The 25,170-nt window shown below is 42.5% G+C and overlaps 1 protein-coding gene across 6 annotated transcripts in view; it reads left to right on the top strand.

The window, feature by feature from the left end:
- Window positions 1-25,170, top strand: part of arl6 (ADP-ribosylation factor-like 6) — a 67,926-nt gene that overhangs the window by 8,712 nt on the left and 34,044 nt on the right. For 5 of the 6 annotated variants that reach the window (XM_063049894.1, XM_063049893.1, XM_063049890.1 and 2 more), the window contains one exon: window positions 5,986-6,127. In XM_063049894.1, the coding sequence (XP_062905964.1) occupies window positions 6,005-6,127 (123 nt within the window). In that variant the 5' untranslated portion in view covers window positions 5,986-6,004. Of the gene's footprint in view, window positions 1-4,151; window positions 4,372-5,985; window positions 6,128-25,170 lie in introns of all 6 variants that reach the window. The other variant, XM_063049889.1, reaches the window with a different exon arrangement.

Raw genomic sequence — 25,170 nt, 5'->3', positions numbered from 1 at the left:
ATACAATGGATTATGATTAATTGGGGCAGCTGTTTATTTGGGACTACTCTTCAAGAACAAAAACTAAATCAAGAAAATAGCTGGGATTTCCTTTTTTTATTTGGGAGACTATGCTGCTTAAGTGGGACAGGAGACTGTTTCTACCTTGCATCAGTCGTGTGCAGTTGCATGGCTGTTGGACACTACTTCGTGCTGAAAGCAATCAGTTTTTAAATAGAGTCAGTTTGTGTTCAAAAGGCAATGATTTTTGTCATGAGAATAAGGAGCAAGACAATTCGGAACCGTTTCGCTCACCACGGTTTCAGCATTACGGCTTTGAGATGCCTGAAATAGCCAGGATTGAAAGTGAAATGATTTCACTACTTCAACACGTTAGGAACTACAAAGGTATCGGCAATCATCTTGAACTTTACAGTGACAATGAAGGTTTGGAGGATGCAATCATCTAAAACGTTGTGTGAAGGCAGTTCATTATCTTGACTAGGTGCCTGCTGATTTTTTTCATTTACAGTCAATCTAAAGAATACGGCAGGTGAATACCTCTGTCAATAACTGTTAGGAACTAATACACAATTTTATAATACAGTTAATGTATTGATAGTGTTATAACTTGTTCTGTATTTCATTTAAATGCATAAATTGCTCCTCAGCTCCTCCTCAGCAGTAGCTTGTCTTTTTTTTTCTTTTAACTATTTCCATGAAACTTCGGTTAATTGGGGCAGCTGCTTAATTGGGCCAAAATGTACTGGTCCCAATGTGTCCCAATTAACTGGAATCCGCTGTATCTCAGGTAATACTAAGCCAGAATTACCAAGGTTATTCTATTGTTTGTGGAGCTATCTGGTTGAGAAACTGAAGAGAAGTGGGAGAGAAAGCAAACGAAAGTATGTATTAAAACCATGAAATGCAGGTCTGATCAGAGCTATTGTTCAAATCTAAGACCAAAAGGAGAATATGTAGCAGATTAGACAATGTCTCTGGAGAGAGAGGGGAGAAAATTAAGTTAATATCTATCAATATATCATTGTCTGACTCTCGCTGTTGTCAATGTCATTGCCCACCATATTCATATTTTCTTACAGCTTATCTTGTTACAAAAGTGTAGTCATCCAGCAGGTTATGAACCTGTGGCATATCACCTTACCTTGGGAAAATAATTGTCACCCATTCAATGAATGTGACCAATCCACTCTAAATGTTGTTAGTATATAACTGAATGAATCTTGATGGGCTTAACTCACTCCTGGACCTCTATATTGGTAACCTTCCACCACAAGAAGATATATAAGCTGTGCTTACGCAACAAATGGAAACTGTTATGCATTTTCATATACTTTGCATTTGTTGTCTGAGTCTTGCTGCTAAACTTGGTAGACTCTAATTTGGTATTCACTGTCAGAGTGCTCAACTTGGACATAGCACTTAGAATTTGCAATGTGCAATTTTGGTATCAAATGACCAATAGCTGGCACTTGATGAGCCCATGTATGTGAAGTTCTCAACAGCTTCCAGGAATGTATTTAAGTTCTTTAGCAACAAGCATTACGAAATCAGTTTCAAGAAAACTGAATGCAGAATTTATGTTTCTTAACCCAAGGTATTCTTCACTGGTTAATAAGTGAAAACCTCTAGAAAAGATATTAAGCTGCCTACCAACTTTCGTTCTGTATTCTTATCAATAATCACATTTGCCAACTCAGCTCCAGTGACCTGGGATCAATATTATATTGGGTGGCATTTAGGTGTCCTCCTTTCTCCTAATTTTCTGGTTTCCTCCTACATTCCAAAATATGCTGGTAAGATAATTGACTACTTACTTTTTTTTTATTTTAAATGTGATTAAATCTTTTTTATTAATTATTATTGAAAATCAACAAAAAATACCTTAAAGTAATCAAGTCAACATATCAATATGTACAATAAGCGTTAAACTATCAAATAACTGATTAACCAAGCTAAACAGTATATCAATAATAATAAGAAAAAACAAAATGTTAAAACTATTCTTTTTGGAAAAGAAGAAGGAAAAAAGTACCCCTACTAACTAGACAAAAAAGTCCCTACTAACAAAAAAAAACCGGAAAAAGACCTGTTGGGAGCACAACCCTGGAGCTATAACGCCATACGAGCTTCTGACTACTTATTGTAAATTGTTGCTGGTGTAGGTCGGTGGCAGTAGAAATAGTTGGGGGGTGGGGGAAGGGTTGCTGTTGGATTCGTAAGTAATAAGTTGGAAGGAAATGTGAGGTAAGATAATGGGACTGGTGGTGAATACTTTTAGCGCGGGTTGAGGTGTTTGATGCGGTATTCGCATGCTTGGCAATTAGCTTGCAGAGGTCGAAGTGACATTCACAGTGCACAGTTGTCGGTGTTTCTCTCTGGGAGGGCTTGCATTTATATAGGCCCCCCTTTTGCTTGCCTCAGTCCTGATTGGCTACCTATTCAGACCTTTGAATTCTATTGGCAACATACATCAAAGTTGCTGGTGAACGCAGCAGGCCAAGCAGCATCTATAGGAAGAGATGCAGTCGACGTTTCAGGCCGAGACCCTTCGTCAGGACTAACTGAAGGAAGTTAGTCCTTCAGTTAGTCCTGACGAAGGGTCTCGGCCTGAAATGTCGACTGCACCTCTTCCTATAGATGCTGCTTGGCCTGCTGCGTTCACCAGCAACTTTGATGTATGTTGCTTGAATTTCCAGCATCTGCAGAATTCCTGTTGTTTGAATTCTATTGGCTCAGGTTTCTTTGGCTCTTACCAGTTCATAGACGTCATCTATTTCGATATGTTTGTTGATGAAGTTATCAGAAGAGAGCCATGCTTCTAAAAATTCTCATGCCTACTTCATGTTGGCCTGCGCCAGAACCTCTGAGGTATCCCAGTTAGTGGTGTTCTTCTCAGTCTTCATGTACCAAGATCAGTGACAGTGGATCATGTCTCCGTCCCACCAGTTTGTGTTCCTGTAAACAGGTTGAGAGTTTGCGTCCTGTCTGGTCAACATAGTTATTGTTGCAGTTTCCACAGGTGATCCTGTACACCTTATCGCTTTTGTTGATTGTCTTTACTGGTACCTTGCTTCTTGAGACAAGCTGCTTTAAAGTTGCCATTGGTTTGTGAGCAATTGTGATGCCGTGAGGTTTGAGCAGTCACGCTGTCATTTCTGATATATTCGTGAGCATCACCAAACTTCGGGACTGGGAAGGGAAGCACTTATTAAAAATACTCCAGAACAACAGAATTTCACCCTCGGAATTTCATCAGGAGATGCTTACTAAGGAGAGAAATTCAGACTTTACTCAAAGTGCATTGAAACGCACAACCTTGTCCTATATCAATAATATCTCAGAAACTGCAGGGTGAATTCTATCATATTGTGATTGCTGTCTCCTAATGGTTCCTTTACCTTAAGCTCCATAATCAAATCTGGTTCATTACACAACACCCATTCCAGAATAGCTGATCCCCTAGTAGGCTCAACCACAAGCTGATCTGTCAAGCCATATTGTAGGCATTCTACAAATTCCATCTCTTGTAATCCAGCACCAACCTGATTATCCCAATCTACCTGCGTATTGAAATCCCACATGATTATTATAACATTGTCCTTTTTACATGCCTTTTTTTAATCTCCCATTGTAATTTGTACCCCAAATTTTAACTACTGTTCAGAGGCCTATATATAACTGCCATCAGGGTCTTTTAAACCTTAAAATGTCTTAACTCTACCCTCAAGGATTATACATGTTCCAATTACATCTTCCAATCCTCTGTCACCTCTTTCTGAGAGAGGTGCTTTATTGTACCTCTGGGGTATTTAAATACTGTATTCAGCTTTTCCCATAATCTGGTGCTGAGTGTGTGACAAGTTTTCTGTTAAGTTCCTTGAAAGTACATATGTTTTATACAGATTTAAAATTGAAAATCACAAGATCTATCACAAACAAGAGAAAGTCTGCAGATACTGGAAGTCAAAGTAATAGCCCTGATGAAGGATCTCGGCCTGAAACATTGACTGTTTACTCTTTTCCATAGATGCTGCCGGGCCTGCAGAGTTCCTCTAGCATTTGTGTGTATCACAAGATATATACTGTATTTCATTAAAGTATATCTGATTCAATTCGAATTTATTAATGTTTTAAAAATGTCATCACAGGGCATTTGATGCATTTGAGCATTTTATCAGCGATGAAGTGTTTTGAGAGTTTAGTGACGAAACATATCAACTCCTGCCTGAGAAACAACTTGGATCTGCTCCAGTTTGCCTACTGGCACAACAGATCCACAGCAGATGCCATTTAATTGACTCTTTACTCAACCCTGGAACATCTGGACAGTGAAGATGCATACATCAGGATGCTCTACAAGAACTACAGGTCAGCATTCAGTACTATCATCCCCTTCAAACTAAACAAGACTTTGTCTTCTGTCTCCTTGTTCAATTGGATTCTCGATTTCCTCACTTGCAGACCCCAGTCAATTTGGATTGGCAACAACATCTCCACGATCTTCAGCAGCTCTGCTGCATCACAAGGCTGTGTGCTTAGTCCCCTGCTCTATTTGCTTTACACTTATGACTGTGTAGCTAAGCAAAGCTTCAATGCCATATTTAAGTCCTGACGAAGGGTCTCAGCCTGAAACGTCGACTGTACCTCTTCCTAGAGATGCTGCCTGGCCTGCTGCGTTCGCCAGCAACTTTGATGTGTGATGCCATATTTAAGTTTGTTGATGACAGCACTCTCGTAGGCAGAGTCAAAGGTGGTTACGAAACAGCATATAGAAGGAAAATTAATTGAAAATATGGCTGAGTGGTGCCATAACAAAAATCTCTTGCTCAATGTCAGCAAGACCTAGGAGCTGATAATTGATTTCAGGAGGAGGAAACTGGAGGTCCATGAGCCAGTCCTTATCAGAGGAAAGGGTGAGCAATTTTAAATTCCTTGGTGTTATTGTTTCAGAGGACCTGTCCTGAGCCCAGCACATAAGTGCAATTATGAAGTAAGCAGGGCAGTGCCTCTACTTCCTTAGGAGTTTGCGAAGATTTGGCATGACATCCAAAACTTTGACTAACTTCTATAGATGTGTGGTGGAGAGTATATTGCCTGGCTGCATCACAGTTTGGTATGGAAACACCAATGCCCTTGAATGGAAAATCCTACAAAAAGTAGTGGATACGGCCCAGTTCATCACGGTTAAAGTCCATTAAGCACATCTACATGGAGTGTTGTCACAGGAAAGCTGCATCCATTATCTGCACTATGCTCACCTCTCACCGCTGCCATCAGGAACAAGGTACATGAGCCTCAAGACTCGCACTACCAGGTTCAGGAACAGTTATTACCCCTCAACCGTCAGGTTTCTGAACCGGAGGGGATAATTTTACTGAATTTCACTTGCCCCATCACTGAACTGTTCCTACAACCTATGGGTTCACTTTCAAGGATTCTTCAACTCGTGTTCTCAATATTTATGCTTATTTATTATTAATTTTTCTTTTTGTGTTTGCCTTGTTTGTTGTCTTTGCACACTGGTTGGCTGCCCTGTTGGTGCAGTCTTTAATTGCTTTTATCATGGTTATTGGATTTATTGACTAAGCCTGCAAGAAAATGAATCTCAGGGTTGTATATGGTGACATACATAATTTGGTAATTTACTTTGAACTTGAACTTTGAGCATTTCAAATGCAAAGACAAATCTCAAGGGTGGTATTATTTAAAGCACTTGCATGGTAATCCGTGACTGTAGTCTGCTCATACTATTTACCCAATTAAACCAGCTTCCATTGCAATGTCAGGTTATTCCTCAGTAATCCATTAAACCATTGTTATAGGACTACAAGCCTTCATGTGATTTTTATTTATTTGCGTTTATGACTAGGAGCTTATTAGTGAAGAGAATTATTTTAAAAATATTATACACTTAAAGAAGTTGCTTAATTCTGAAATCTGTACATTACATTTTAAAATTTAACTCTTCATATTTTTAATTAGGTCATCTGGAGTCAAGATCATGGGTCTTTTTGACAAACTAGCTGGCTGGCTTGGTTTAAAGAAGAAGGAGGTTCATGTGTTGTGTCTAGGGCTGGATAATAGTGGAAAAACAACTATTATTAATTACTTGAAGCCTTCAAATGTAAGTTCTCTGTGCTTTCTTGTATGGATTATACAAAAAAATGAAACTAAGTTCACATAAATCTGTATGTAACTTTTCTCTCTAAATTATACACATTTTAACCACTTTCTCTTCTGTCTGACAAAGTCTTATTTCTTTACTTGCTTTTTCTGTACACATTATTCATCTAGATTTCTTATCAGTCTGTCAGTTTTTTGTTTCTTATTTGATTTTATGTTCCTATCTTACATTGATTTCTTTCATTCATTTATTTGAGTAATTTGTAGATCAGTAGTCACATTTCCATTCCACTTCTGAGACACAAGTTTGTGGATAATAATCCCACTTAAAGGACAATTGCATTATCGAATTGTGGGTTAATGTGCTCTGGACATTTTGCTTAGAGCAGCGGTCCCCAACCACCGGGCCGCAAGGAAACGATATGAGTCGGTTGCACCTTTCCTCATTCCCTGTCAAGCACTGTTGAACTTGAACATAGAGTTGCCAACTGTCCCGTATTTGCCGGAACATCCTGTATATTAGGCTAAATTGGTTTGTCCCATATGGCAGCAGTCCCCAACCACTGGGCTGTGGACCGGTACCGGGCCGCAAGGCATGCGCTACCGGGCCACGAGGAAACGATATGATTTGGCGATAGGAGTCAGCTGCACCTTTCCTCATTCCCTGTCACACCCACTGTTGAGCTTGAACGCACGCGAGGTCATTACCCGCGCGTCATCCATGTCAGCACGGGAAGGAGATCAACTCCTCGAATTTGCAAATGATGACGGACTGAAAAGTATGTTTGACATAACATCTCTGCCGACATTCTGGATCAAAGTCAAGGCTAACTATCCTGAGATAGTCAGGAAAGCACTGAAAACGTTGCTTCCATTTCCAACATCATATCGCTGTCAAGCAGAGTTTTCTGCAATGAATGCAACGAAAACTAAATTGTGGAATAGACTGGACATAAGGAACCCCCTTCGAGTATCACTGTATCCCATCACCCCTCAATAGGACCATCTTGTTGCAGGAAAACAAGCCCAGGGCTCCCACTGATTCAGCGATATTGATGCGTTGCAATGATTTTAAATATTCATACGAGGAAAATATGCGCTGTGTGTTTAATATCCAAACGCTACTTAAAATGTTATGATGCTATTATAAGTGACTTATATAACCATATAACAATTACAGCACGGAAACAGGCCATCTCTGCCCTTCTAGTCCATGCCGAACGCTACTCTCACCTCGTCCCACCGACCTGCACTCAACCCATAACCCTCCATTCCTTTCCTGTCCATATACCTATCCACTTTAACTTTAAATGATAATATTGAACCTGCCTCTACCACCTCTACTGGAAGTTCATTCAACACTTACTTCAAGCTCCCCTGTCCTTCCTGATAATTGTCTTATCGCTATATTCATGCGAGGAAAATATGCGCTGTGTGTTTAATATTAAATTTGTTAGATAAACCCTTTTAGAAACGAAATTGAGTGTATTAGCCACTTATCACTTATATTCCGGTCGTGATTAACACCCCCCCCCCCCAACAGAATCAGCAAAAACGATTTTTAAAGAATTGGCACGTACACGCATGCGCAAGTTACGCATTTGCACTGGTGCCTGCGCAAGGCTTCATGGTCATTGTAGTCTTTCTCGGGGTAAACACAATGTATTCGACTGCTACTCTTGTACTTTGGCAACCCTACCCCCTGATCTGTTGAAAAATATTGGCACGTACGCTCATGTGCACATCACGCATGCGTACAGAGGTGCCCGTGCAAGGCTTCATGGTCATGGTAGTTTACCATGTGGGACACATGGTAAACACAAGTGTCCCAGGATTTGACTGCTAATTTTGTCCCTTATTTGGGAGTTAGAAAGTTGGCAACCCTAACTGTAAAAGACATGTTGAGGTGAGTTTAACCCTATTTGAACACCCCCCCCCCCCCCAAGTCGGCCAGTCCACAAGAATATTGTCAATTTTAAACCGGTTTGCAGTGCAAAAACGTTGGGGATCCCTGGCTTAGAAGATTAATATAAGTTAGAAAATGTTAACCATGATACTTTTAATATTATTTCTTCTTCATGTATGTTAAATTAATATACAAAGAGGGTGATGAATCTGAGACATTCATTAATTTTCCTAGATATAATTTAGTTTTTTTCAATTTCTGAAGTGCTGATTCTCATTTAATTGCCAGCAGCCGTTTGGTATCAAAGTCTCTTTGCTGTGTCATCCAAGTGGCCAGCCTTTTGTTTGAGCCCAGACAGTAATTCCTTTGGGCAGTTCCTTTGTGTGTGCCATCATTGATTAAACTAAACATGACATTACCTCCAAGGTGAAATATTCTCTCTTTGGCAGAGCAGTAGTCACCCTTTGACTAGGAGTTCTGGGGGCTTTTTCGCATTCTAGTTGTCAAGACCAGTAATTAAATGTAGAATATTTTATAATAAACCATGAAATTTAAACCTGAAGAATGCTCATTGATTTTAACCTTGGGGAAAAAAATCATTTTCGCATATTTAAAAAAAATTCAGCAAAGCACACACAATGGAATCAAGTGATTCTCTATTTAAGTATGTCAAATGAATGTAAAATCTTTTGTTTTTATTTTAATTTTAAATGTTATATTGTCAGAGAAACGGTGTTTTTACCATTTGGGTAGTGTCTTTCCAATTGATAGTGTGTGATAAATATTTCTTTACACCCACTAGAAAATTTCTTTTGATTTACTAATATGGAACATATTCTGTGGTATGGCAAATGTGTGAAGAGAAAGACATTGGATGCGGAAAGGATGTTTCCTGTGGTGGGAGAGTCTTAAGACCAGAGGACAATTAGAACATAGAAAACCTACAGCACAATACAGGTCCTTTGGCCCACAAAACTGTGCTGAACATGGCCTTGCCTTCGAACTGCCTAGGCTTACACATAGCCCTCTATTTGTCTAAGCTCCAGGATTACCTTAAAAGGAGTCTCTTAAAAGACCCTATTGTTTCTGCCTCCACCACCGGCCTGCAGTCCATTCCACACACTCACCACTCTCTGTGTAAAAAAACAAACAAACACCTAACCCTGGCATCTCCTCTGTACCTACTTCCAAGCATCTAAAAACTATGCCCTCTTGTGCTAGCCATTTCAGCCCTGGGAAAAAGCCTCTGACTATCCACATGATTAATGCCTCTCATTATCTTGTACACCTCTTTCAGGTTACCTCTCATCCTCCGTTGCTCCAAGGAGAAAAGGCCGAGTTCACTCAACCTGTTCTCATAAGGCATGCTCCCCAATCCAGGCAAAATCCTTGTAAATCTGCTCCGCACCCTTTCTATGTTTTCCACATCCTTCCTCTAGTGAGGCGACCAGAATTGAGCACAGTATTCCAAGTGGGGTCCGACCAGGATCCTATAAAGCTGCAACATTACCTCTCGGCTCTTAAACTCAATATAATTCCTCAAACTACTGGGAGATGAGTAATTCCTTCAGCCAGAGTGTGGTAAATTTGTCGAATTCATTGCCACAGGTAGCTGTGGAGGCCAAGTTATTGGGTATATTTAAGTTAGAAGTTGATAGATTCTTGATTACTCAAGACATGGGGGTTACGGGAAGAAGGGAGGAGATTGGGGCTGAGAGGGAAAATGGATCAGCCATGATGAAATGGCAGAGCAGACTCAATCACCAAATGGCCTAATTTTGCTCTTGTATTTTCTGGTCTTGATCTTGTAAGGTGACTGACTGTGTGTGCATATTTAATCCTTGTTAAGGGATAGGCTAATGCTGGTGATGCATTGGGCAGTTTTGACTACCCTTTGTAGAGCCTTCATGTCTGCCTCAGTGCCATTTGTCAGGTGCTCTCTGTAGAAAGACATAGCTATGGATGTGCAAAGTCCAGCTCTCTTCAGCCTTCTCAGAAGGCAGAGGCATTGATAAGTTTTCTTGACTGTGTAGGATGAGTTCTAGTACCATGAGAGGTTGTGTGTGATGTGCACTCCCAGCGGTTTGAAACTGCTTGCAGTTTCCACTGCTGTGCCACCGATGTAAAGGGGTGTGTGAGGGTGAGAGTTCTTCTGAAGTCAGTGACCATCTCCTTTATCTTGTTGACATTAAGAAAGAGGTTTTTTACCTAGCACCAAGCCTTTAGCTTTTCCACCTCCTCCTTGTAAGCCGTTTCATCGTTGTTGGTGATGAACCCCACCACTGTCATGTCATTGGTGATCTTGACAATGTGATTACTCTGGTGCTTGACCATGCAGTCATGTCTGAGCAGAGTGTAGAGCAATGGGCTCAGCACCAGCTCTGGGGAGCACCCATGTTCAGGATGATGAGGAAGGAGGAGTGGTTGTACATCCTGATTATCTGAGGCCAGTTCATTAGGAAGTCCAACCCAGTTGCACAGTGGTGCATTTAGACCAAGGAGTAGGAGTTTGATCACCAAGGTCTTCCATTTCCTTATATTTCCTACATATTCACGTGCCTCTCTAAGAGCTTCTTGAACACCTCTATTGTGTTTGCTTCCGCCATCAGCCTTCCACATACCCACCACTCTGTGTATATTTAAAAAAAATCTTACTCCACCCATCTCCCCCTCTCACCTTAAGTACAGGCCCTGTAATTTTAAAAAAAAAGATACTGGCTGTCCACTCCATCTATGTATACACTCTGTGTATATTAAAGAAAAATCTTGCCCCACATATTGCCCCCTCTTGCCTTAAATACAACCCTTCTAGTGTTGGACATTTCAACCTTGGGGGTGACCATAAGACAAAGGAGCAGAAGTAGGCCATTCGGCCCATCGAGTCTGCTCTGCCATTTTATCATGATCTGATCCATTTTATCCTATTTAGTCCCACTGCCCCGCCTTCTCACCATAACCTTTGATGCCCTGGCTACTCAGATACCTACCAATCTCTGCCTTAAATACACCCAATGACTTGGCCTCCACTGCTACCCGTGGCAACAAATTCCATAGATTCACCACCCTCTGACTAAAAAAATTTCTTCGCATTTCTGTTCTGAAAGGGCGCCCTTCAATCCTGAAGTCATGCCCTCTCGTACTAGACTCCCCCATCATGGGAAACAACTTTGCCAAATCCACTCTGTCCATGCCTTTCAACATTCGAAATGTTTCTATGAGGTCTCCCCTCATTCTTCTAAACTCCAAGGAAATCAGTCCAAGAGCGGACAAACGTTCCTCATATGTTAACCCTCTCATTCCCGGAATCATTCTCGTGAATCTTCTCTGTACCCTCTCCAACGTCAGCACATCCTTTCTTAAATAAGGAGACCAAAACTGCCCACAGTACTCCAAGTGAGGTCTCACCAGCGCCTTTTAGAGCCTCAACATCACATCCCTGCTCCTATAGTCTATTCCTCTAGAAATGAATGCTAACATTTAATTTCTAGTTCCTCACTACTGACTCAACCTGGAGGTTAACTTTAAGGGTATCCTGTACGAGGACTCCCAAGTCCCATTGCATCTCAGAACTTTGAAATCTTTCCCCATTTAAATAATAGTCTGCCCGTTTATTTTTTCTGCCAAAGTGCATAATCATACACTTTCCAACATTGTACTTCATTTGCCACTTCTCTGCCCATTCTTCCAATCTATCCAAGTCTCTCTGCAGACTCTCTGTTTCCTCAGCACTACCGGCCCCTCCACCTATCTTCGTATCGTCAGCAAACTTAGCCACAAAACCATCTATTCCATAATCTAAATCGTTGATGTACAATGTAAAAAGAAGCGGCCCCAACACTGATCCCTGTAAAACACCACTGATAACCAGCACACAACCAGAATAGGGTCCCTTTATTCCCACTCTCTGTTTCCTGCCAATCAGCCAACGCTCTATCCACGTATGGAACTTTCCTGTAATTCCATGGGCTCTTATCTTGTTAAGTAGCCTCATGTGTGGCACCTTGTCAAAGGCCTTCTGAAAATCCAAATATACAACATCCGCTGCATCTCCCTTGTCTAGCCTACTGGTAATTTTCTCAAAAAATTGTAATAGGTTTGTCAGGCAGGATTTTCCTTTAAGGAATCCATGCTGAGTTCTGCCTATCTTGTCATATGCCTCCAGGTACACTGTAACCTCATCTCTGACAATCGACTCCAACAACTTCCCAACCACCGACGTCAAGCTAACAGGTCTATAATTTCCTTTTTGCTTCCTTGCCCTCTTCTTAAATAGTGTAGTGACATTTGCAATCTTACAGTCTTCCGGAACCATGCCAGAATCTATCGACTTTTGAAAGATCATCGCTAATGCCTCCGCAATCTCCACAGCTACTTCCTTCAGAACACGAGGGTGCATTCCATCTGGTCCAGGAGATTTATCGACCTTTAGTCTATTCAGCTTCCTGAGTACTTTCGCTGTCGTAATTGTGACTGCGCAAACTTCTCTTCCCTGCCACCCTTGAGTGTCCGGTATCCTGCTGTCTTCCTTAGTGAAGACTGATGCAAAATACTTGTTCAGTTCCTCTACCATCTCCTCATCTCCCATTACAATTTCTCCAGTATCATTTTCTATCGGTCCTATATCTACTTTCACCTGTCTTTTACTCTTTATATACTTGAAAAAGCTTTTAGTATCCTCTTTGATATTATTTGCTAGTTTCCTTTCATAGTTAATCTTTTCTCTTTTACTGACCTTCTTGGTTTCCTTTTGTAAGGTTTTAAAAACTTCCCAATCCTCTGTCTTCCCACTAATTTTTGCTTCCTTGTATGCCCTCTCCTTTGCTTTAACTTTGGCTTTGACTTCTCTTGTCAACCACGGTTGCATCCTTTTTCCACTCGTAAATTTCTTCTTTTTTGGAACATACCTGTCTTGCACATTCCTCATTTCTCGCATAAACTCCAGCCACTGCTGCTCTGCCGTCTTTCCCGCCAGTGTCCCTTTCCAGTCAACTTTGGCCAGTTCCTCTCTCATGCCACTGTAATTTCCTTTACTCCACTGAAACACCGACACATCAGATTTCGGCTTCTCTTTTTCTAATTTCACAGTGAACACAATCATGTTATGATCACTGCCTCCTAAGGGTTCCTTCACCTCAAACTCTCCAATCACCTCCGGTTCATTACACAATACCCAATCCAGTACAGCCGATCCCCTAGTGGGCTCAACAACAAGCTGTTCTAAAAAGCCATCTCGCAGACATTCTACAAATTCTCTCTCTTGAGATCCAGTGCCGACCTGACTTTTCCAATCCACTCGCATGTTAAAATCCCCCACAATTATCATAACACTGCCCTTCTGACAAGTCTTTTCTATTTCCAGTTGTAATTTGTAGTCCACATCCCTGCAGCTGTTTGGAGGCCTATAAATAACTGCCATCAGGGTCCTTTTACCCCTGCTATTCCTTAGCTCAACCCATAAAGATTCTGCACCTTCTGATCCTATATCACCTCTTTCTAATGATTTAATATCATTTCTTACCAATAAAGCCACGCCTCCCCCTCTGCCTACCTTCCTATCCTTCCGATACACTGTGTATCCTTGGACGTTCAGCTAACAGAGACATGCATCCTTTAGCCAGGTCTCAGTGATGGCCACAATATCATACCTGCCAATCTGTAGCTGTACAACAAGATCATCCACCTTATTCCTTATGCTGCGTGCATTTAAGTACAACATCTTAAGACCAGTATTTGATACTTTTTGCTTTGATTTCACTCAACTTTATTGCACTGCAACTCATCCCAATGGCTACACATTTACCCCATCACCTGCCTGTCTTTCCTAACATCTTTACTGCTCACTATCTTAGATTTATTTCTGTTTTCCCCTTCCTCCGCTCTATCATTCCGGTTCCCATCCCCCTGCCAAATTAGTTTAAACCTTCCCTAACAGCTCTATTAAACTTTCCCGCCAGGGTATTGGTCCCCTTCGGGTTCAGGTGTAACCTGTCCTTTTTGAACAGGTCATACTTTCCCCAGAAGAGATCCCAATTATCCAAGAATCTGAAGCCCTGCCCCCTACACCAGTCTCTCAGCCAGGCATTCATCTGCCTGATCCGACTACTCTTGCCCTCGCTAGCACGTGGCACAGGTAGCAATCCCGAGATTACTACCCTGGAGGTCCTGCTTCTCAGCTTCCTTCGTAACTCCTGGAAATCTCTCTTCAGGACCTCCTCCTTTGTCCTATTTATGTCATTGGTACCAACAAGTACCAAGACAACTGGCTGCTCACCCTCCCCCTTTAGAATATTCAGGACCCGATCCGAGACATCCCGTACCCTGGCACCTGGGACGCAACACACCATGCGGGTATCTCTGTCAGGCTCACAGAATCTCCTGTCTGTTCCCCTGACTATGGAATCCCCCACGACTACCGCATTTCTCTTCTCCCTCCTTCTCTCCTGCACAACAGCGCCAGGCTCAGTGCCAGAGACCCGGTCACTGTGGGTGTCCCCTGTCAGGTCATCCCCCTCAACAGCATCCAGAACAAGATATTTGTTGCTGAGGGGGACAGCCACAGGAGTGCTCTCCACTATCCGGGCATTTCCCTTCCCTCTCTTGACAGTGACCCAGTGTTCTGACTCCTGTAGCCTAGGGATGACTACTGACTCCTGTAGCCTAGGGATGACTACCTCCCTGTAGCTCCTGTCTATCACCTCTTCACTTTCCCTGATAAGCAGTAGGTCATCAAGCTGCAGCTGCAGATCCCTAACATGGTCTCTGAGGGGCTGCATCTCGGTGCACCTGGCGTAGATGTGGCCATCAGGGAGGCTGGAAGTCTCCCAGGATTCCCACATCTGACACCCTGAACAGAGCACTAACCCTGCAGGCATGCTATCTAATTCTACACGAATGAAACAGGAAAAATAAGTCTACTCACCCACTTACCTCGCCAAACAGACAAACTTTTTAAACTGGTAGCTGTGAGAGCCCTGCTGTTCCTGTCTGTCGGGGCCGATTCGCGAAAGGGGTGGGGGGGGGAGAGAAAAAAGAGTTGGCGCTTCGCTCTCGCCTCTTCCTGTTTATCGCCGAAGCCCGTTGAAGCCAAAGCCCTACACTCTGCTACCGCTCACTCCGCTGCCCGCTCCAACATCTGCCCGCTGTATAGGGTGGTCGCCTTTTTAAACTCTCCGCGCGGTCCTGCTGACGTCACGCGCCTGCGCAGTCTCGCCCTTCTTGCACTCGAAGAAATTTTTTTTAGAAACTGCCTCCCTTCACAATTCAGCTCCCACGACGCTCTGTAGTCCCGATCCAAAGGAGAGGGGGAATTCTGGCTGTTCACTCCATCTATGTCTTTCATGATTTTATTAACTTCCCTCAGCCTCAGCTGTCCAGAGAAAACAGACCACATTTTTTCAACTTGTAGCATATACCCTCTAATTCAGCTAACATCTTAGTAAATCTCTTTCGCACCCTTTGTAAAGTCTCAGCATTCTTTTTGTATTATTAATTGACAAGATTCTAGTATTAAGTCCATTATTTTATTACCTTTCCCTGATTGCTCTTAATGTAAATTGTCTGCTAGGCCTTTGCAGAGGGCAGTTATGAGTCAATCCCACCTCTCCCGGAACTCCCGGAGTCTCCCGCATATTAATAGCAGCTCCCTGACACCCGTAAATTATATACAATATCCCGGAAATGAGAGCGGTAGCGAGCATCCTGATTGGTCTCTCTTTCTGATAAGTAGACCTATCAGTTATCTCTGTGGGCGGGCTTTACAGTCAACTTCTGTCTCTCCATCAGTTCAGTTTAGTGTCCTGCACCGCCATGGCAGAGTGTTTCAAAAAAAAGAAAATATAAAACGCACTTCACCCCAGACTACACTGAAGTGTACCCCTGCCTAATAGGGGTCAGAAATAATGACAGTGTTGCTCGCTGCACTGTTCGCAACAGTGACTTTTCTATTGCCCATGGTGGGTTAGGACTGTAAAAGACATGTTGAGGTGAGTTTAACACATGTCATTCGTTCATTAGCATAGCTACTCTATTGATGTCCTACGTGATGAGGCCAAACCCCCTGTAGATGTGCTTACAGTTGTAATAGAATTAAAACCAACTCCATGAAAATGTATAAGTACATATTTTAAAGTCACATTTTCTGTATATACCGAGTTTACAGATTACAGATTGGTTTACAGATTAGACAAAATCACTAAACAAAGTATTACATAAGACAATATAATAAGGATACACCTTATGCTTTTATTTCTTTTAGGGACCACAACATATTAGGGAGGCTAATTGCAGGGGAGGCTGCTCAAGTATTTCACAGTTCTTTTCAGCAGAGCCACATCACAGTACGAGTACTCAACGAGAAATATATATATATGTGTGTGTGTGTGTAAATAGTTTCAATATGTGTCAAATAAATTGTTGTGTTCTTTCATAATCAAATGTCCCATATACGTGCACCCTTAGAGGTCAACCGGGGGGGGCGCGGTATATGGGGCTGTGGGGGGGGAGGGGCGGGTGTGCTAACTCCCTGAAATGCTGGTGCTGTCTCCATAAAATGAGTTTTTGCAAGGTGGGATGTCTGATAATATAAATGATCACTTAAACATTCAGTAAGTGCACCACGTTTCATTACCGAAAGGAGATTAGTGAAAATCTGTAGTTTACAACAATCTATTTATATTGGTTTTAGTTAATTCACAAAAATGAATTTAAAATCCTGCAGATATCAGATGCTCATGGCCATGGATACAGTATTAGAAACATAGAAAACCTACAGCACAATACAGGCTCCTCGGCCCACAAAGTTGTGCCGAACATGTCCTTACCTTAGAAATTACGAGGCTTACCTATAGCCCTCTATTTTTCTAAGCTCCATGTACCTATCTAAAAGTTTCTATCGTATCTACCTCCACCACCGTTACCAGCAGCCCATTCCATGCGCTCACCACTTTCTGAGTAAAAATACTTACCCCTGATGCCTCCTCTGTACCTACTCCCCAGCACCTTAAACCTGTGTCCTCTTGTGCAACCATTTCAGCCTTTGGAAAAAGCCTCTGACTATCCACACGATCAATGCCTCTCGTCATCTTATACACCTCTATCAGGTCACCTCTCATCCTCCGTCGCTCCAAGAAGGAAAGGTCGAGTTCACTCAATCTATTCTCATAAGGCATGCTCCCCAATCTAGGCAACATCCTTGTAAATCTCCTCTGCACCCTTTCTATGGCTTCCATATCCTTCCTGTAGTGAAGTGTCAAGAACTGAGCACAGTACTCCAAGTGGGGTCTGACCAGGGTCCTATATAGCTACAACATTACCTCTTGGCTCCTAAATTCAATTCCACGATTGATGAAGGTCAATGCACCATATGCCTTCTTAACCATAGAGTCAACTGGACTCGGACCCCAAAATCCCTCTGATCCTTCACACTGCCAAGAGTCTTACCATTAATACTATATTCTGCCATCATATTTGACCTACCAAAATGAACCACTTCACACTTAACTGGGTTGAACTCCATCTGCCACTTCTCAGCCCAGTTTTGCATCCTATCAGTGTCCCACTATAACCTCTGACAGCCCTCCACACTATCCACAACACCTCCAGCCTTTGTATCATCAGCAAACTTACTAACTCGTCCCTCCACTTCCTCATCCAGTTCATTTATAAAAATCACGAAGAGTAAGGGTCCCAGAATAAATCCCTGAGGCACTCCACTGGTGACCGACCTCCATGCAGAATTTGACCCGTCTACAACTGCTCTTTGCCTTCTGTGGGCAAGCCAGTTCTGGATCCACAAATAATGCCCCCTTGGATCCCATGCCACTTTACTTTCTCAATAAGCCTTGCATGGGGTACCTTATCAAATGCCTTGCTGAAATCCATATACACAACATCTACTGCTCTTCCTTCATCAATGTGTTTTGTCATATCCTCAAAAAATTCAATCAGGCTCGTAAGGTACGACCTACCCTTGACAAAGACAAGCTGACTATTCTTAATCATATTATACCTCTCCAAATTTTCATAAATCCTGCCTCTCAGGATCTTTTCCATCAACTTACCAACCACTAAAGTAAGACTCACTGGTCTATAATTTCCTGGGCTACCTCTACTCCCTTGCTTGAATAAAGGAACAACATCTGCAACCCTCCAATCCTCCGGAACCTCTCCCATCCCCATTGATGATGCAAAGATCATTGCCAGAGGCTCAGCAATCTCCTCCCTCGCCTCCCACAGTAACCTGGGATACATCTCATCCAGTCCCGGCGACTTATCCAACTTGATGCTTTCCAAAAGCTCCAGCACATCCTCTTTCTTAATATCTACATGCTCAAGCTTTTCAGTCTGCTGCAAGCCATCACTACAATCACCAAGATCCTTTTCCATAGTGAATACTGAAGTAAAGTATTCATTAAGTACCTCTGCTATTTCCCCCGGTTCCATACATAACTTTCCCACTGTCACACTTGATAGGTCCTATTCTTTTATGTTTTATCCTCTTGCTCTTCACATACTTGTAGAATGCCTTGGGGTTTTCCTTAATCCTGCCCACCAAGGCCTTCTCATGGCCCCATCTGGCTCTCCTAATTGCCTTATAATCTTTTAGATCCCTAACATTGCCCAGCTCTCTGAACCTTTTGTAAGCTTTTCTTTTCTTCTTGACTTGATTTATTACAGCCTTTGTACACCACGGTTCCTGTACCCTACCATAACTTCCCTGTCTCATTGGAACATACCTATGCAGAACTCCACACAAATATCCCCTGAACATTTCCCACATTTCTTCTGTACTTTTCCCTGAGAACATCCGTTTCCAATTTAAGCTTCCAATTTCCTTCCTGATAGCTTCATAAATCCCCTTACTCTAATTAAACGCGTTTCTAACTTGTCTGTTCCTATCTCTCTCCAATGCTATTGTAAAGGAAATAGAATTATGATCGGTATCTCCAAAATGCTCTCCCACTGAGAGATCTGACACCTGACCAGTTTCATTTCCCAATACCAAATCAAGTACAGCCTCTCCTCTTGTAGGCTTATCTACATACTGTGTCAAGAAACCTTCCTGAACACACCTAACAAACTCCACCCCTTCTAAACCCCTTGCTCTAGGGAGATGCCAATCAATATTTGGGAAATTAAATTCTCCCATCATGACAACTCTGTTATTATTACACCTTTCCAGGATCTGTTTCCCTATCTGCTCCTCAATATCCCTGTTACTATTTGGCGGCCTATAAAAAACACCCAGTAAAGCTATTGACCTCCACCTACAGAGACTCCGTAGACAATCCCTCTATGGCGTCCATCTTTTCTGCAGCCGTTACACTATCTCTGATCAACAGTGCCACGCCCCCAACTCTTTTTGCCTCCTTCCCTTTCCTTTCTAAAACATCTAAAACCTGGCAACTGAAGTAACCATTCCTGTCCCTGAGCCATCCAAGTCTCTGTAAAGGCCACCGCATCATATCTCCAAGTACTGATCCACACTCAAAGCTCATCCGCTTTGTTCACAACACTCCTTGCGTTAAAATAGACGCATCTCAAACCTTCGGTCTGAATGCATCCCTTCTCTATCAACTGCCTATCCTCCCTCTTGCACTGTCTACAAGCTTCCTCTATTTGTGAGCCAACCTCCTCTTCCCCAGTCTCCTCAGTCCGGTTCCCACCTCCCAACAATTCTAGTTTAAACTGTTCCCAGTAGCCTTAGCAAACCTCCCCGCCAGGATATTGGTCCCCCTGGGATTCAAGTGCAACCCGTCCTTTTTGTACAGGTCACACCTGCCCCAAAAGGGGTCCAATGATGCAGAAATCTGAATCCCTGCCCCCTGGTCCAATTCCTCAGCCACTCATTTATCCTCCACCTCACTCTATTCCTATTCTCACTGTCACGTGGCACAGGCAGTAATCCTGAGATCACTACCTTTGTGGTCCTGCTTCTCAACTTCCTTCCCAACTCCCTATAGTCTTTTTTTCAGGACCTCTTCCCTTTTCCTACCTATGTCATTGGTACCAATATGTATCACAACCTCTGGCTGTTCTCCCTCCCACTGCAGGATATCGTGGACGCAATCTGAAACATCCTGGACCATGGCACCTGGGAGACAAACTAGCTTCCGAGTTTCTTTCCTGTGTCCACAGAATCGCCTGTCTGACCCCCTAACTATAGAGTCCCCTATCACTACTGCCTTCCTCTTCCTTTCCCTACCCTTCTGAGCCACAGGGCCAGGCTCTGTGCCAGAGGCACAGCCACTGTCACTTCCCCCAGGTAGGCTGTTTCCCCCCCCCCCCACAACAGTACTCAAACAGGAGTACTTATTGTCAAGGGGTACAGCCACAGGGGTACTTTCTAGTACCTGACTCTTCCCCTTCCCCCTCCTGACTGTGACCCACTTGTCTGTCTCCCGTGGCCCCAGTGTGACCACCTGCCTATAACTCCTTTCTGTAACCTCCTCGCTCTCCCTGACCAGGCAAAGGTCGTCAAGCTGCATCTGCAGTTCCCTAACTCGGTCCCTTAGGAGCTGCAGCTCGATACACCTGGTGCAGATATGGCTGTCCGGGAGGCTGGGAGACTCCAGGACCTCCCACATCTGACACCGAGCACAGAAAATTGGCCTCACACACATGCTGCCTCCTTTCTGCAAATAACACCGGTAAACCTACCTCACCTTGTTCCGTTACCGCCTAAGCCCATTGAACCAAAGCCCTATCACTCTGCTACCCTGTCACTCCGCTGCCCGCTGGATATGGCGGTATTTTTAAACCTTTCGCGCTCTACTGGCTGACGTCACGTGCCTGCGCAGTCTTGCCTCTTTTTTTACCCCGAGTGGTAACAACTGCCTGGGCTCCAAAAATCAGCCGTTCACTCGCAGCCTTCTTGCTTTTTGTTCACATTCACCTTGAAGAGTGAGCAGAAATTATGTAGATTAGGACAAGTTGTTGGAGAAGATGAAGATCCACCTAAAATACTAAAAAGTTTGCATTCCTTTCTGAATATTAGTAAGGAATTATATGTGAGGTATGAACAGTTAAATACTAGCACACTCTCAAAACTGATCAATAAACTTCAAGACATGGGCCCTGATATCTTCTTGTGCAACTGGATCCTCAATTTCCTCACTTGCAGAGTCCCTTCAGTACAGATTGGCAACATCATCTCCTGCACAATCACAATGAGTGCAGGTGCTTAGCCCCCTGCTATACTCACCTTGAGTACTGTGAGGCTAAGCACAGCTCCAATGCCATATTTAAGTTTGCTGACGTCACCACTGTTGTTGGCCAAATCAAAGATGGTGATGAATCGGTATATAGGAGGGAGATTGACAATTTGGTTGAGTGGTGACACAACAACTTCTCAATCAATGTCAGCAAAACCAAAAGAGTTGATTTTTGATTCAAGGATGAAGAAACTGGGGATGTGTGAGCCAGCCCTCATTAGGGGATCAAAGGCGAAAGGATTCGTAACTTTAAATTTCTTGGAGTTATCGTATCAGAGGATCTTTCCTGGGACCAGCACATAAGTGCCATTACAAAAAATGCACAGCAGCACCTCTACCTTCTTAGAAGTTTGTGTTGATTCAGCATGTCATCGAAATCTTTAGATGCGTGGTGGAGGGTATCCTGACTGGTTGCATGAAGGCCTGGTATGGAAACACCAATGCCCAAGAGTAGAAATGCTCACGAAAGGTTTTGGATAGAGCCCAGTCCATCACAGGAAAAGCCCTTCCCACCACTGAGCACATCTACAAGGAGTGCTGCTACAAGAATGCAACATCCATCATCAAGGATCTTCCCCCCCACCTCCCTGCTATCCAGGCCATGCTCTCTTCTCACTGCTGCCATTGAGAAGAAGGTACAGAAGCCTTGGGTCCCACACCACCAGGTTCAGGAACAGATATTCCTGAACCTGGTGGCGCAACCAGTTAGAGCATTCTAACTGGATGCATCACTGTCTGGTATGGAAAAGCCACTGGACAGGATTGTAAAAAGTTGCAGAAAGTAGTAAACTCAGTGCGCTCCATCATTGGCACTATCCTCCCCAGCATCCAGGGCACCTTCAAAAGGCGATGCCTCAGAAAGGTGGCAGACCCCCATTACAGACCCCTATGCCCAGGGCATGTCTCCTTCTCTTCACTACCATCAAGGAAGAGGTACAGGAGTCTGAAGGCACATACTCAGTGTTTCGGGAACAACTTCTTCCCCCTTGCTATCAGATTTCTGAATGGACTATGAACCAATGAACACTACCTTTCTATTGGGTTTTTTTGGCTCTCTTTTTGCACTACTTTTTATACATGTGTCGGTAAGCATGCCTAACAAGGGTACCAGTTGGATAAAAAACCAGATGGTAAGCCACAACAGCACACCAGTGAGAAGGGGTTTTATTTAGTACCAGGTGGGGGGGAAGAAGCTGCCCAAAAATTGTGAAGAAAATAGGTGTTTACAAATGGACAAATGAAAACAAATATGTATAAAAAATTTACAAATATACAGAGGCTTTCTCCACTTTGTCGTTTACCTTCCAATATAACTATTCATCCATCGTCAAATCCTACCTCCACACCCCTCAGCAAAGCTAAACTGAGGGTTTTAACTCTGCGTAAGATGTAGTGCGCTTGCTCCCAGTAACCCAGGCATTATTTTAGGATGCCCCAAACTGTCCCTTGGGTCCTTTGGGGCTATTCTGCTGCCTACAAACCTATGTAACAGTGTGAATGAAAATAAATGAAACTGTTTTGAATGCCTGTGTCTAGAATCCTTATTTTTATGAGTTATAAATCAGTAGAGTATGTTAACTGAAGGGATTGCTTTGATTAGCCAAGCTAGTGATTGTTTTACTGTTGGAGTATGTAAATAGTGAACTCCCAAGATCTGCAGAGTGGGAGGGCAAATTTTGTGAACTACTGAGGAAGCTAGACCAGGGACAGAACAAGGAGGAATGACTAACTGGGCAAAGGGGCAAGGTTGGTGGGAGAATTTGCATTGCCAACCTATTCTGTCACAACATACTTACTGTGGTTATAGTATTTTATATTATTATTATGTTTTGCAATATGCCGACACTGTGAAACAACAAATTTCACAGCATATGCCAATGGTATTAAATCTGATTCTAATTGTTACCGTTCAACCATCAGTATGGATAACTTCACTCACTTCAAGACTGAACTGATTCCACATCCTATGGACTCAGTTTCAAGGACTCTACCACTCATGTTCTCAATATTAAGTATTTATTCATTTATTATTTGTACAATTTGTCGTCTTTTACATATTGGTTGTTTGTCAGTCTTTATTTGTATGTAGTTTTTCATTGATTCTATTGTATTTATTTGTTCTACTGTGAATGCCTGCAAGAAAATGAATCTCAGGTGACATATATATACTCTGATAATTAATTTACTTTGAATAAGAATCTCCAATGTGGAATCAGTCTACTGTAGTGAAAATAACTGGCAGAGCAAGAACTCTGTTGCCAGTGATGATCAAGGGGACCCTGACAATGATTTTTTTTTTTATTCTGGTTCCTTCCAGTTGGTCAATCAAGTAGACTTGATTGGTATCACATTCACCATTTTAAATATTCACTCCCTGCTCACTAGACTACTGTGACAGTGGTATGGGCCACCTTGCCAAGGTGTATTCTACTCTAACTCCTGAATGCCTCGATCTGCACCAAAATGGAAAAAAGGCAACAACTGCTGTGGAATACCTGCAATTGTAGCTTTTTTAATGCTATTCTGACTTGAAAATTAATTACTATTACTTCTTCATTGCTGGACCAATATCTTGGAATTCCATATGTAGAAAATGTTAACCTAAATTAAATGCCTTTAAATGCAGATCTAATGTACTGTCACCAGTGATTGCCATTTTACCTTTTCTCTGCCACTGACCACCATCTTGGCCGCAATGCAAAATTAAAAGCCACCATAAACTCACTTTATTAACTGGAGCATGCTGAATTACATACTGCAATCAAGTTATGGTCTTTATTCATTGCCTTGTGGTTCCCCTCAATATTCCTTTGCCACTCTTCTTGCTCCTACCTAGGAAGATTGAGTGATGGCAGATAGCTGGGAAGTTGCAATTGGGAGAGTTTAAGCAAAACTGGGATGACACCAGCACTAACATTGCTTGAAAAGAAGAATTTGGTCTTTAGCAGGAGTATTGGATAGTATAAAAGAAGAAAACAATGCAGAATTATGTCAGAGAAAACAAGGAGACTGCAAGGAGTAAAGAGATGGGTTTAGAATGCATGAATGCGTCTGAGGGAAATGTGGTGAATATAGTGAATTACAGGAGTAAAAAACTTAAGTGAAGAGTGGGTTGAAAAACAGATTAGCACTGAATATTTCCCATTTATAAGATGTTTGGAAAAGAGAGAAGGAAGAAAGGTGATAGATTCTCAATGTTGATTGAGAAAGAAATTGCTATGCTGGAGATAGGGTATGTCCTTGAGATGATAGATACAAGTATACATTTGATTTTGAGGAGCAAGAGAGAATTTTTGTGCTACTTTGAGTATTTTGCAGGCCATCAGATTGGGAGAAATTACAAATGTGCAGGATATATAGAGATGTGATTTTGGGAGCTTTCATTTATCCCAAATTGATTGGAATAATAAGGGCAAAAGAGGTAGAATTACTGAAATGTTTTCAAAATTTGCTTAATCGATATATTGTTGGCCCAATAAGGAGTGGGGAAGGCCTTGTTAGGTCCATTTGCAGGGAATGAGGTGGACAAAGTTAAGCAGAAAAGTTTAATTGTTAGCTATTCACAATTCACTAAAGCCTTAATTCTATAGTAGGGAAATTAATGGATAAAATTCCAAAGGACTGAATTTGTGTTCACTTAGATAGGCAGGGATTGATTAGGGATCTCTTTGTATGGAGGGAGAGGAGCACAGCCTGATTGCCCACACTTTGGCAAGTCAGATATAGAAGGGCTGGGATAAGGGTTGCTCAGTAGACATCTTTGATGGTTGTGTCGCAATGGTCAAGGGTATTTGGGCAGCTAGTGTGATAGGAAACATGCTGGTAATATTTTGGTAATGTACTCTTGAAGACCGTCTGTTTGAAGTCATTGGCAATGATGAAGAGGGCATCGGAGTATCCCATTTCATAGCTGTTCTCCATGGAATA

The sequence above is a fragment of the Mobula hypostoma genome, chromosome 6, assembly GCF_963921235.1.
Source record: "Mobula hypostoma chromosome 6, sMobHyp1.1, whole genome shotgun sequence".
NCBI lineage: Eukaryota > Metazoa > Chordata > Chondrichthyes > Myliobatiformes > Myliobatidae > Mobula > Mobula hypostoma.
This window is presented reverse-complemented; position numbering and strand designations above follow the sequence as displayed.